Genomic DNA, 14,300 nt, shown 5'->3' with positions numbered 1-14,300 from the left:
CAAAGTTTCTCACTTCCAGTTTTTCATGTTTTTCACGTCCAGCCTTCATGGACAATTATATATCACTTATAAATGATTAAATACAAAATGAATAGTAGTTATTAAGATGGATGTGGTTTGGAATTGGTCAAATGTGATTGGAAAAAAAATATGACCAGAATTAGCCTGGGTGTCCCCATGCTGCCTTCCGTGCAGCGCGATTTTATTCACGCTGGAAGGTAGCATGGAAACCATGGACCAAAATTTCACCTCAGATAGGGAACCAATCACAGAACGGGGAGGGAGCAGCAAGACGATGACGCCTTCTATGCGTCGCGACTCACCGAAGCAGTTTGTTTATAACTATGGATCCAGCATGGCAGCAAGTTATCATTCGATGCAGACGTTCACATGTCGCGCCTAAAAACGCGTGGAAAACGCTAGGCACGTCGCTTTCTCCTTTCCAAACCGCTTTGTAGCTTGCGCATGGAAAACGCGAGCGCGTCGCAACCGCGTCGCTTCCATTATGCGCGCGCATACCGCGCGTCTACATTTGAAATAATGAACTTTAGCGCGCAAATAGCGCGACATGCGAACGGCCCCTTAGATAGTGTTCAAGTAGTTTAGAACGCAAGTTTATTTTGAAAAAAGAGTCATCCGGTATGATTGAAACGATTGGCTATGAGCTACACACAGGCGCATTTGATAGACATTCGTAGCGCCCAATAAACGGCTCTGGGCATTCGTAAACCACGCCTCAAATACGAGAAAATGAACATGTGGTTCCCAGACCACGAATCATGACGAAGTCATAACGTGGTCTGGCGTTAGCCAGGCTAGACCAGAATATCAACATGCCTAATAATTATGCATGCACTGTAGATATAAACACTTGGGTAAAAGTATTAAAGCAACATTATTTATTCAGGAATGTTCATTGTTAGCTTTATCAGCAGATAATAGTTGTTTTACGTTTCATTATTCTTTGTGATTAACTGAACGGTTCTTTAACAAATAGTTAGCAAAGTGGTCATATACTGAGTTCATTTCCATTCCACAATTCCAAGCAGAAAGTCTTAAAAAGTCTTAAATTCATAGTTGTGATTTTTCTTTTATGCCAAAAATCATGTTCCATGAAGATATTTTGTAAATGTCCTACTGTAAATATATCAGAAACTATACTTGATAAGTAATATGCATTGTAAAAACTTCATTTGGACAACTTTAATAGCGATTTTCTCAATATTTAGATTTTTTGCACCCTCAGATTCCAGATTTTCAAATAGTTGTATCTGAACCAAATATTGTCCTATCCTAACAAACCATACAAACCTTTTTGATGTTTTAATCCGCTCACTTCATTTTAATGAATTTATCAGAAACCAGGACTTGTGTTATTTTGCATCAGTTAAATGCATCTTAATTTAAGTATCTTCAGACATTTGGACTTGAAGACAAAAAGTACTGATGAAAAACAGCAGTTTTTAAAAGTTGCACAGTAGAAGTATAAGTCATTTAATGCATATTCTAGTGGTTGGGAGCAGAGGTATTCTTGGTCTTAAAAAGTCTTACTAACTAAATGTTTTTTTACTAAGTACTTAAAGTTAAAAAATGTGTCTTTACTAGACTAAATGTTTAACAATTATCCATACAAGTGACCATACATTAATCGGTTTTAAATAAAAGTAGGCTAACATGCAGTAAGGAATTAAAAAAAAAAAAAAAAAAAAAAATTCATAAGAGCAACAATTTGCCATGATGATGTGAAATATGTGTATTTTGACAGTCTAAATTTAAATGGTAAGCAATACAAGCAATGCTGAAAATGAGTTTAAAGTGTTTCGTTTCTGTTCAGTATATTATTGTTGTACAAAATGATGATCCCCAAAATGATACTAAAGTACTCCACTGTTTAAAAATTTGAGGTCGGAAAGATTTTTTAATGTTTTTGAGTCTCTTATGCTCCCTAAGGCTTCATCTATTTTATCAAAATATTATTGCAATTTCAAATAATTGTTTTCTATTTGAATATATTTTAAAATGTAATTTATTTCTGTGATGCTAAAAAACATTAAAAATCTTACTGTTCTAAAACTTTTGACTGGTAGTGTAAATGCCGAAAATATTTATAATTAAAATTAAATACTTCAGAATTTATCCAAGGTTAGTATTGAGATTTGAGGGAAAATTGCTTAATTTTTGCGATGTATAAAAATCTTAATGGTTCGAAAACATGCTTTATTTTTTTCCTTTATAGAAAATAGTTTTCTCACTTGATTTTGCCATGAAATGAGAAACATACACAACTGTTTAAGTGTGTGGTTAGTAAGATTCTTTAATATTTGCATAAAAAAGAATTGCATTTTTTTTATCAAAAATACTGTAAAAACAGTAATAATGTGAAATATTACTACAACAATGTGTTACTACCAATAGCAGTGAGTGATTATATGCTTCAAATGCATTTATCTGGAGCTTTAGACTTTTTGCTTACCAAGGCTGAATTTATTTGATCAAAAATACACTAAAAACTGTAATATTGTGAAATATTATTTTGATTATAAAATAACTGATTTCTATTTGAATATATTTTAAAATGTAATTTATTCCTGTGATGCAAAGCTGAATTTTCAGCATCATTACCTCTTCAGTATCCCATGAATCTTTCAGAAATTATTCTAATATGCCGATTTGCTGTTCAAGAAACACTTATCAATGTTGAAAACAGTGATAAATAGAAAATTGCACTATAAATCTCACTTTTAACACAAAGGAATATTTTGAACAGTAGTGTGTGGTAATGAAGCATTTCACACTTCGGTGTAGTGAAATAGAAAATGATTTATTTATACACTCCTCTTGTACACATAGACATGAACGAAATAGAACACTTTCTCAAGATTTACAAACATATTTAAATAATAGCTTTAAAAAAGATCACATTTGTTATTGCACTTCACCCTGTATTCACAAATGCAAAGATGTAAACCAAGCCTAAAGGCTTAAACAGGCAGAAATGAATGTTTTGTTGGCAGTCTCTCCTCTCACTGTGTGTTGTAGTACTGCGAGTGATAGGTTTGGTATGGACTCATCATGGAAGGGTTACTGGGATGGGCAGGAAGGCTCTGCAGGGTGCTGTACTGATACAGGGCCTCCACAGGCAGGGTCGGAAGGCCTCCGGCTGTGGCAGGACTGTAGTGGAAACCTGGGCCGTAAGGTGCCGGGCTCTCCTGGACCGCCTGGTAGTAGCTGGGATACGGAGCGGCACGGAAACTGTGCAAATCGGAGTAATGCATCATATGCGAGACCACCTTGGCCTGGCAGGCGTGAGCCAGACTGTCCTGAACGGTGCGTTTCAGCTTCATGCGTCGGTTCTGGAACCAGTTTCTGATCTGATGGAGAGAAACATAGGATAAGTTCACATTTGAATATAAACAAAAGTTAAATCAGTATTTTTGCGACTTTGAAGCCCCCCATGGTTAACAGAGTGGACATGTGTGCATTTGTTGTTTTTGTACTTTGTTTAAATTTCGTCCCTAACAAAACTTACATACTACTAGAACAGACATTTGGGAAAGAAAGATAAGCCATCAGTCAGTGTACCATTAGTCCCCCTGAAATCAAAATTAAAGTTTTTTGGCTTTTAGTATGAATATATTAGCCTGAAGATTATCTATGAGCTAGTGTGCTTCAAAACAACGACAAAATTCGCGTTTACAAGATATGCTGCGTGTTTCAAGGCACTTCAGTGGACCTTTAAAGGTTGCGATGGGAGAAACGAACCTATTCGAATCTTTGTATCAACTGAATCAATTGCTTCGCAATGATTCACTATTTCGAAGCGCTCGAATCACAACGCGTTAGTGACTCCTGCTGATCAAAACTGAGACCAAACAAGTGTTTTATTGAACGTGTAATGTAATAAATGCAACTAACAAATCATCACAAATAGCATTAAATATGAAGTGTCTGTATAATATGTTTTTATTAATTGTTTTACTTGTTTTATTGACAAACTTGGCTAAACAGTACGTTAAGAGATTATTGATTACTACTCTTTCTTTGTATTACACAAATGTTCTAACAAAAATTTATAATACTACATTTTTTTTCGAAAGTTATGAGGTAAGTAAACCGCGAATCGCGAAATCACGTGACTTTGGCAGTTTGAACCCTGCTCAAATCGCTGAATAGAAACAAATGACTCGAAGCTTTCAAAGCTTCACGAAGCTGTTTTTTGAAAGCGTCCATTACTGTTTAAAGGTACAAAAAAGGTACACATTTATACTAAAAATTAAAAACGCAATCGCGAAACCACGTGATTTTTTTGCAGTTTGAAACGCGTTCTGAATCACTGAATCAAAACAAACGATTCGCAAAGGATTCGAAGCTTCGTCGCTGTGTTTTGAAAGCGGCCGTCAAACTAACAAATAATCAAATACCATTAAATATGAAGTGTCTGTATAATATGTGTTTTGTTTGTTTTTGACAAACTTGGCTAAACAGTACGTTAAGAGATTATTGATAACTACTCTTTCTTTACATCACACAAATGTTTTAGCAAAAATGTCTACAAATTTATAATACTAAAAATTTCGAAAGAGATAAGGAAACCGCGATCGCGAAATCACGTGACTTTGGCAGTTTGAAACGCGTTCTGAATCACTGAATCAAAACAAACGATTCGCAAAGGATTCGAAGCTTCGTCGCTGTGTTTTGAAAGCGGCCGTCAAACTTTCGAGATAAAAACCAACAAACTGTCGCTTTGAATCGCATTATAACCCCATTTTAAATAATAGTAATAACAATTAAATCGACCTCTTACCTGTTTATCAGACAGATTCAGTCTTTTGCAGAGCTCTGCTTTGTCCTGGGCTCCGAGATAAGCGTTTCTCTTGAAGGCTCTCTCCAGACTGTTGATCTGCTCAGCGGTGAAGGCCGTTCGGGGTCTGCGGCCGCCGGTGGAGGGAGACACTGACGGCACCGCTTCTTTAGGGGCCCCCGGTGAGAGAGAACGGCTGCCCTCGCTTTCGTAGCCTGACGTCTCTTCTTCCTCCGTGCTGCTGCTGAAACCTGGCTCTGATGCTGTGGGGAATGTCAAAAAGACATAAAGTTTCAAACATGAAGGCAGGTAAAAACATAAGACAGAAAGAGAAAATATACACGTTGTAAATTTGTTATATGCATTACTTTTAAAAATGGGATTAAACTACATGAAATGGATTTATACTGGATGAATACAGTTGTTTAAGACAAATATTTTAGTTTTATTTATTATTTTATCAGTATTTTACAAGTACTTTTAACTATTATGTTAAGGAATTTAATTATGTATTGAATGTTACTATTAATTAAATAAAAATAAACAGTAGAATTTTAAGTTATTTTAAAGTATTTTAATTAAACTGTAATTTTATACTTCACTTTTAATTTGAACTGTTAAATGTGTATTTATACTATTTTACGGTTAAATAAATCAAACAAATAAAATAAACATAGTATTATAGACCTGTATATTACATGAAATCATTATTTAAAATATATAATTACTGTTTTATATATATATATATATATATATATATATATATATATATATATATATATATATATATATATATATGTATGTATTTAAAAGTAAAATAAACAGTATCTTTACATTTTTTAAACAGTAAAATAGTATAAATGCACATTAACATAGTGGAAATTTTAATGTAAAATACATTTACTGTAAAATACAGGTCTAAAATACTGTTTATTTTATTTTTTTAAATTATTTAACATTACAATAGTATAAATCCAACTTTAACATAGGTAAAGGTGAAGTATAAAATTACAGTTTAAAATATTTTAAAACAGAAAGGTTATTTTCAATTTTAATAAATATTTTTTGTAAAATAGTCATCTAAAATTCTGCTGTTATTTTATTTTAATTGAATTAGTTGTAAAAAATTATTCAACGATGTTAACATCATGGAACAGTTTCTTACCGTCAGTGTGTTGCTGGATGATATTGTTGTCATTTGCTTCGATCTCTTGCGTAGATGTACACAACAAAGAGTTTCCCGGCTGTGCTGGCTCCATATGTTTCTCCTGATTTTCCATGTTTTCCGGTCTCCATCTGCTGTAGAAGCCAGGAAGGCTCTCAGAAGCGGTGCCAGAGGTGCTCGGGACGTCCTGGCCAGGAGAGACCCACGAGTTTGAGGGAAGTGTGGATCCAGAGGCCTGGCTGCTTTGAGAAAGCCACTCGATGGAAAAATGGCCCTTCATCTTAGAGAATGTGTCCAAATCCAGCAAAGAAAAGCAGGTATCCAGTATAAAACAGTGGAGTTGTGCAGTTCTTCTAGTTTGAGGTGAGTTTTCCAGCTGAAGTCTTGTGACTGAGTGAGTGAGATGTGTGTTTGTGTTCTGCTGAGGGTGGCTTTGGGTTCACTGATCAACACCTCCAGCATGGGGCTCAAGTATTTATAGGGCTAATCCCAGCTCATTTACAATTCACTTCGCCCCGGATCAAAGGAAACGTCCTGATCTCCACCCCTTCAGTTTTCACAAGTGTGGTAATGAAGACGTCTCAATCGGCCTTGAGTGAACCCATTAACTCCTGGCACCAGTAAGTCTGGAGATGTAATCCCCTCCCTAAAACCATCTCTGATCCTGTCTCCTCTCTGAGGTGTGCATGTGTGTGTGTCATTTCATATGTTCACGTTACAACACTGTGATGGAGGAAGTTCAAGGTTAAAAACAGAGGATTGATTCATAATCAACAGCAATCTTTGTTGACCCCAATAGTTAAATAGTTAAGTCATTTACACAGAGCTAAATACACTAAAACTTTCAATAAACAATAAACTTTCTTTCTTACTTACTTTTTGCAAAATAACAAATAGAGATTTCAGTCTTTTTTAATAATTCTTATATCATAACATTTCTTTAGAAAAGAAACTACAATTTGAAAAAATTACACCCAAAATAAATAATTTATTTATTTACTTACTTATTTACAGTTCCAGCACCACAAAATGAGAAAAGCACAATAAAATAAACCAATTTTTTCTTTTTTAACCTTATTTATTTATCAGTACCACAAAATAAAATGTAAACATTTCAGTGTAAAATGACAAAATAAAAAATGATTTATTTATTTATTTATTTCAGCACAATCAAAATTTTCTTTCTTTTTTTTTACCCTTATTAACTTTATCCATACCAAAAATTAAAATGCAAATATTCAGTGTAAAAAGACAAAAAAGATCATTTATTTTCCAGCACCACAAAATAAAATGCAAACGTTTCAGTGTAAAATGACACAATAAAAAAAAAAATATTTATTTACTTTCTAGCACCACAAAATAAAATGTAAAAATTTCAGTGCAAAATGACAAAAAAGTTTTTTTATTTATTTTAGCACAATAAAATAAACTATTTTTTTGTCTTTTTTTTTTTACCTTATTCATCCATATCACAAATTAAAATGCAAACATTTCAGTGGAAAATGACAAAAAATATCATTTATTTTCCAGCACCACAAAATAAAATGCAAAAGTTTCAGTTTAAAATGACAAAATAAAAAATGATTTATTTACTTATTAATTAATTAATTCATCTATTTATTTACTTACTTTCTAGCACAACAAAATAAAATGCTAACATTTCAGTGTAAAATGACAAAATAAAAAAAGATTTATTTATTTACTTTCCAGCACCACAAAATAAAATGCAAACATTTCAGTGTAAAATTATAAAAAGGGATTTATTTATTTCATAACAATAAAATAAAGCAATTTTTCAGAACAGAAATTTCAGAAGAACAGAAATTGTCAAAATGTATTTATTTGCAGAATCATTTATTTATTTTAAAATGTTTGTTATGTATTTATTTATTTACTTACTATTTTATTTTATTTTATTTTATTTCCACAAAATGAAACTCTAACATTTCAGTGTAAAATGACTAAATGGATTTATTTATTTATTTATACTATTTTCAGTTGCATCACAACAAAATATTTATTTTATTTAATGTTTTACAGGACTACAAAATAAAACTCAGTGTAAACTCAACATTTCAGTGTAAAATGACAAAATAGATTTATTTATTTATTTTCCTTCATACTTACAGACTAATTTTAATTCTTGAAAAAGAGTCAGTTGCCGCACAGCAGATATTGATTTTATTTTATTTTATTTTATTTTATTTTCCAGAACCACAAAATGAAACTCAAACATTTCAGTGTAAAAAAAAGTATTTATTTATTTATTTATATTAATTTCTTGAATAAGAGTCAAGTGCAGCACAACAAAATAAAGCTCAAACTTTTTAGTGTCAAATAAAAAAATGATGTCCTATTGAAGCATGTATTCATTCAGAGATAGTTTTAACGATTCCACTACAAAAAAGCATAATGTTTCACAGTCTTTTTTCATAGTATCAGACAATTAAAATTATTGTATGAAACTATGTTTATTAATGAAAAACCAGTTTTGCATATTTCTTTATTATTTGTTTGCTTGTCAGTTTCTCTGACTCCAGTAGGGCAAAACTGCAGTTCTGTGCTCTATTGTGAAAAGGTCTCTCTCACAAACACAAACGCTCTGTCTCTCTCATAGCCACTTAATGTTCCTGTGAGTGGCTGCAAACGTGGGTAATTCAGCTCTTGTTTATGCCCCTTTCAGCGGGTATTGGTATCAAAGCAGGCGGCTCTTTTGAAGTGGCAGGTAGAGGTTAATGGGCTGTTTTAGAAACACTACACGAGTATGGAGACAGTAGTCTGCAGAGACACGACTACTGACGGAGATAACTGCCGGCCCTTGGATCTGTTCGCTCCCCCCAAACGGGATCATTACGCATAGCTGATCTGGTTTATCAGCGGCTTGCTTGAGATTAACTTGATCAGGCCCACTATTGAAGAATACGTGATTTCAAAGCCTGCCAGACACTTCTGATTATCAGACGAGTAAATAAAACAGCCTCAGATTGTCCCATTATTGTTTCTAAAGGATCTGAGGGGTTTGATCCCTTTTGGGCGCATTGAAGAAAAAAAAACAGAAAGACGGCGCCAAGGGAGGAGATTTACGCATACAGAGGTTTACTAGATGATTTATCACCTGTAAACTAGATACTGGGAATTGTGTTGTTGCCATCTTATTTATTTATGTATTCATTCATTTATATTCGTTGTGTTAAATATTTCTTGCTCGCTTGATGTTTTTATTTGTTTATTTGGTTAACTTATTTACATTTTTGTTTATACACTTATTTTATATATGAAAAATAAAGTGTTTTGTTTTTCTAATAATAATAATTGTGTGTTTACTTATTTACATTTGTTTATACACATGTTTTTGTTTGTTTCTCATAATATTTATTTATTTATGTGTTGAAAATTAGCTTTTTTATTTGTTTGGTTCTTGGGTTGGTTGCTTGTTTCATTTTTATTTGTTTTTGTTTGTGTGTTTACACAGTTCTTTTAAAAAATTGTAATTCTCTTTTGTGTATTTATTTATTTGTTGTGTTGGATAGTTTCTTGCTCTCTTATTTTTTGTTTCTTTATTTTTACTTGTATTTTGTTTGTTTGTTTATACACTTGTTTTTAACTAAAATGTTTGCTCTTATTTATATATATATGTTTGTTAACTTATTTTAAAAACATATTTTTAAAACTTTATTTATTTATGTGTACGTTATGTTAGATATTTATTTTTTTAGTTGTTTGGTTCTTGAGTTGGTTGTTTCTTTATTTTTTAATTTTTCATTTGTTTGTTTATACACTTGTTTTAAAATGACAACATGTTTTTTGTGTGTATTTATTTATATTTGTTTGTTCATTTGTTTGTTTGTTGTGCTGGATGGTTTCTTGCTTTCTTATTTTTTTGGTTTATGAGTTGGTTGTTTTTCTTTATTTTTTATTTGTTTATACACTTATGTATATATTTGTTTGTTTGTTTATACACAAAAAATTTTTTTTTTTTGCTTTTATATATTTATTTGTTTGCTCGTTATGTTGGGTAGTTTCTTGCTTTTTTATTTGTTTGGTCCTTGAGTTGGTTGTTTATTTTATTTTATTTTATTTTATTTTATTTTATTTTATTTTATTTTATTTTATTTTATTTTATTTTATTTTATTTTATTTTATTTTATTTTATTTTAAATAATGTGTTGTGTGTTGGATAGTTTCTTGCTTTTTTATTTGCTTGGTCCTTAAGTTGGTTGTTTGTGTCTTAAATAGTTTTTTAATTTCTTTTGTTTGTTTGTTTGCTTATACATTTATTTAAAAAAATGACAAGTTTGCTTTTATTAATTAATTAAAAAATATATATATTTATGTATTCGTTGTGTTGGACAATTTCTTGCTTTTTTTATTTGTTTGGTCCTTGAGTTGGTTGTTTGTTTCTTAGTTTTCACATTTGTACATTTTTTTGTTTGTTTACTTATACAGTTATTTTTAAAATGACGTTTTTGCTTTTATTTATTTATGTATACATTTATTTATGTGTTGGATAGTTTCTTGCTTTTTTATTTGTTCGGTTCTTGAGTTGGTTGCTTGTTTGCTCATTTATTTCTTAGTTTTTTTTTTGTTTTTTTTTTTGCACTTATTTATTTTTAAAATGACAAAAAAAGTATTTTCTGTTTGTTTCTAACTTTTTTAGATGGATAATCTCTTATAATGGTGAGCACATATTAAATATGAAAAATAGAACAAATTAGAACAATCAATATTATGCACTGTAGTATAATTTTTCAATAAATAAATGAATAAATAGCCACTTTATTTTATTTATTTTCTCCTTTTTTACAACTTAATGAAATATTTAATAATGTAAAAATTTAGAAATTTTATAATGTGTTCATTCGTCTTCTAAAACCGGTTAAATAATGAGATTTAAATCATTCAGGGAGTTGAATCTGTCTATATTCTTCTCTTTTGAGCCCAATTTGAAGGTTCAAAGAGCAGATAATTTGTTTACACTCTCTCATCATATCTTGACTTCTATCTGTGTCTCTCTTTCAGCGAGAGGCCAAACAAACAGGCCGATCTCATTCCTCTCTTATCTGTCACTGATCTGTCTGTAATTGCATTGTAGGTTTCTATATTCCAGTAAGGCTCGGTGTTAGGGGACCGTCCCCGTCTCGTTTCCGCTGTCCCCGGGCTCTGATATGTGATAAACCGGGGGCCTGACTTTGATGTGCGTGTCAGCGGAGAGGAATCAGGCTGCAATATAGACAGGAGCCTGTTTTTATGGATGACAGACGGGAGGGGTTGGAGACGGCAGCTCCACTTCTCATCTCACTAACACTGTCATTAAAGCACAGATTACAGTGAGACTCTTCTGTAATAATGTTCCTCAGCTGATACCAGCTTACAGACATATAGATGTTTTGTTTTTTTAGAAAATCATTAATATAACTGGTTTTAAAGGAACCAGAATCCAAAACACTCATCTGAGGGACTTTTTATAGTCTTTTATTAAGAGTTTTGAGTTGCATGACACTCCAAACAAAGTTTTTTTTTTCTTTTAAAGGTTATGTATTACATAGTGGTACAATATTTATTTATTTTATTTGCTTATAATTGTTTAAAATATAGCAATAAAGATGATTTCAGCAGTCTGTCGTCTCTTAATAAAACTGAAATTTATTTAAAATGAATAAGATATGAAATAAAAGTATTTATTGACTCATTTATTTATTGACTTATTTTTAAAAAAATTATTAAAGTATTTTAATTATTTAATAATAGCGACAGACAATTTCAGCAGTCCATCCTCTTATATTAAAACACTGACATTTTATGAAAACTATTAATGAAAACTAATATAATAAAAAAATTAAGCAGTATGTATTTATTTAGAAATATTTGTTTAAAAATATTTTAGCAGTGCAACCTCCCTTAATAACCATTACATTTAAATAACCATTTTAAAACTGATGCAAAACTAATATAAACCCTAACCCTAAAATATGAAAACAGAGCAGTATTTATTTATTCATTTATTTATCTAGAGGCTTGTAAAATTGCTTAAAGCAGTTTATTTATTTATTTATTTTTTTAGAGGCTTTTAATTGTTTAAAAATAGCAATATAAATAATTTTAGCAGTGCAACCTTCCTTAATAACCATTTAAATCTATTTAAAACTAATAAAATATAAAAATTCATCATTCAATCATTTAAATGTATGCATTACAAAGTAATGCAAACTAATCAGATATAAAATAAAGCAGTTTTGCTTGACGTTTATTTATTTATTTTATAAGGTTTTTAATTTTATTTTCAAAACAATAATATGCAATACATGCAATAATATGGATGATTTTAGCAGTGCATCCTCCTCTAATAACCATGTAATTTTATTTTAAACTAATCAGATATAAAACAAAGCAGATTTTGACATTTATTTATTTTTAATATTTAGTTTTATTCCTTAATTTAGAAGCTTTTAGCAGTGCAACCTCCTTTAAAAATCATTTAACTTTATTTAAAAATAATGCAAAACTAATTAAATATAAAAAAAGCTGTTTTTCTTGACATGTATTTATTTATTTATTTTTAGAGACTTTTAATTGTTTAAAAATAGAAATGTACATTATTTTAGCAGTGCGACCTCCCCTAATAACCATTTAAATTTATTTAAAACTAATCAGATTTTAGTTTTAATATTTATTTTTATTCATTCATTCAGAGGCTTTTAATAAAAAAATAGCAATATGGATGATTTTAGCAGTGAAACCCCCTTCAAAAATCATTTACATTTATTTAAAAATAAATGCAAAACTTATTTATTTTTAATATTTAATTTTATTCATTAATTCAGAAGCTTTTAACTGTTTAAAATTAGCAATATAACCTCCCTTTAATAAGCATTTAAATTTATTTAGAATTAATCAGAAATAAAATAAAGCAGTTTTGCTTGACATTTATTTATTTATTTTTAAGGATTTAATTTTTTTAACAAACAGCAATATGGATGACCTCCCTTAATAACCATTAAAATTTATTTAAAACTAATCAGATATAAAATAAAGCCATTTTTATCATTTATTGACATTCTCGACATTTATTTATTTTTAATATTTATTTTTATTCATTCATTCAGAGGCTTTTCATTTTTTAAAAACAGCAACAATGATTTTAGCAGAGCAACTTCCCTTAAAAATCATTTAAATTTATTTAAAAAAATAATGCAAAACGAATTAAATATAAAAGTAAAAGTTTTTCTTTTTTTAGAAACTTTTAATTGTTTAAAAATAGCAATATAGATGTTTTAGCAGCGCAACCTCCCTTAATAACCATTGAAATTTATTTAAAACCAATCAGATATAAAATAAAGCAGTTTTTGACATTTATTTATTTTATATATTTATTTTTATTCATCCATTCAGAGGCTTTTAATAAAAGTAATAAAAACAGCAATATGGATGATTTTAGCGGTGCAACCTTCTTTAAAAATCATGCAAAACTAATTGAATATAAAATAAAGCAGTTTTTCTTGGCATTTATTTATTTATTTTTAGAGACTTTTACCTATTTAAAAATAGAAATATAGATGATTTTAGCAGTGCAACCTCCTTTAATAACCATTTCAGTCTATTTAAGACTAATGCAAAACTAATCGGATATAAAATAAAGTAGTTTTTCTTCACAATTATATTTGTGTATTTATTTTTATTAATTCATTCAGAGGCTTTTAATAAATAAAAAAAAAAACAGCAATATGGACGATTTTAGCAGTGCAACCTCCCTTAATAATAATTTAAATTTATTTAAAAGTACTGCAAAACTAATTGGATATAAAATAAATCTTTTTTTTTGACATTTTAAGTCTATTTATTTAGAGCCTCTTAATTGTTTCAAAAAATCAGTTTAAATTATTTTAGTTTATTTAAAACTAATGCAAAACTAATTCAATATAATTAGAAGTTGTATTTTTATTATTTCGAGGATTTGAATTGTTTACGAGATATATTTAGCAATGCAGATGATTTCAGCAGCCCATCCTCTCTTAATAAAACAAACATTTCTGTAATGCAAACGTAATCAGATATAAAATTTAATTAAAATAAATAAATAACAGTCTTATTTTCTGAAGCAGTAACTTTGAGAGTTTCTTTTTCTGTAATCATCATTAAGAACATGATGCTCAGCCCAAACTGTATTTTCATTGTGTTTTTATTTGTGATGATGAGTGCAGTTAAGCATATCTGTCTCCATTAGTGTGATCGGGGCTGTGAGGGTGGTGGTTGTTGTTAGTGTCTGTCAGTGAGTTGATGGTGAAGCGCCGCTACAGACGGCAGTCTCTCAGAGTAATGGCCCCCGGCGGTGACGGC

General features: G+C 30.1%; 1 protein-coding gene across 1 annotated transcript; it reads right to left on the bottom strand.

Moving 5' to 3' along the window:
* Positions 1-2,800: 2,800 nt before the first annotated feature.
* On the bottom strand, positions 2,801-6,246 carry ved (ventrally expressed dharma/bozozok antagonist). Its single transcript, XM_073830229.1, has 3 exons — positions 5,967-6,246; positions 4,805-5,064; positions 2,801-3,371 (listed from the first exon to the last, which is right to left on the bottom strand). Exons 1-3 carry the CDS (start codon positions 6,244-6,246, stop codon positions 3,024-3,026), a joined length of 888 nt encoding a protein of 295 aa, XP_073686330.1. The 3' UTR covers positions 2,801-3,023.
* Between the last annotated feature and the right edge of the window lie 8,054 nt (positions 6,247-14,300).

Source organism: Garra rufa, chromosome 23, assembly GCF_049309525.1.
Source record: "Garra rufa chromosome 23, GarRuf1.0, whole genome shotgun sequence".
NCBI lineage: Eukaryota > Metazoa > Chordata > Actinopteri > Cypriniformes > Cyprinidae > Garra > Garra rufa.
The sequence above is the reverse complement of the archived record's forward strand: the minus strand, read 5'-3'. Positions and strand labels throughout refer to the sequence as shown.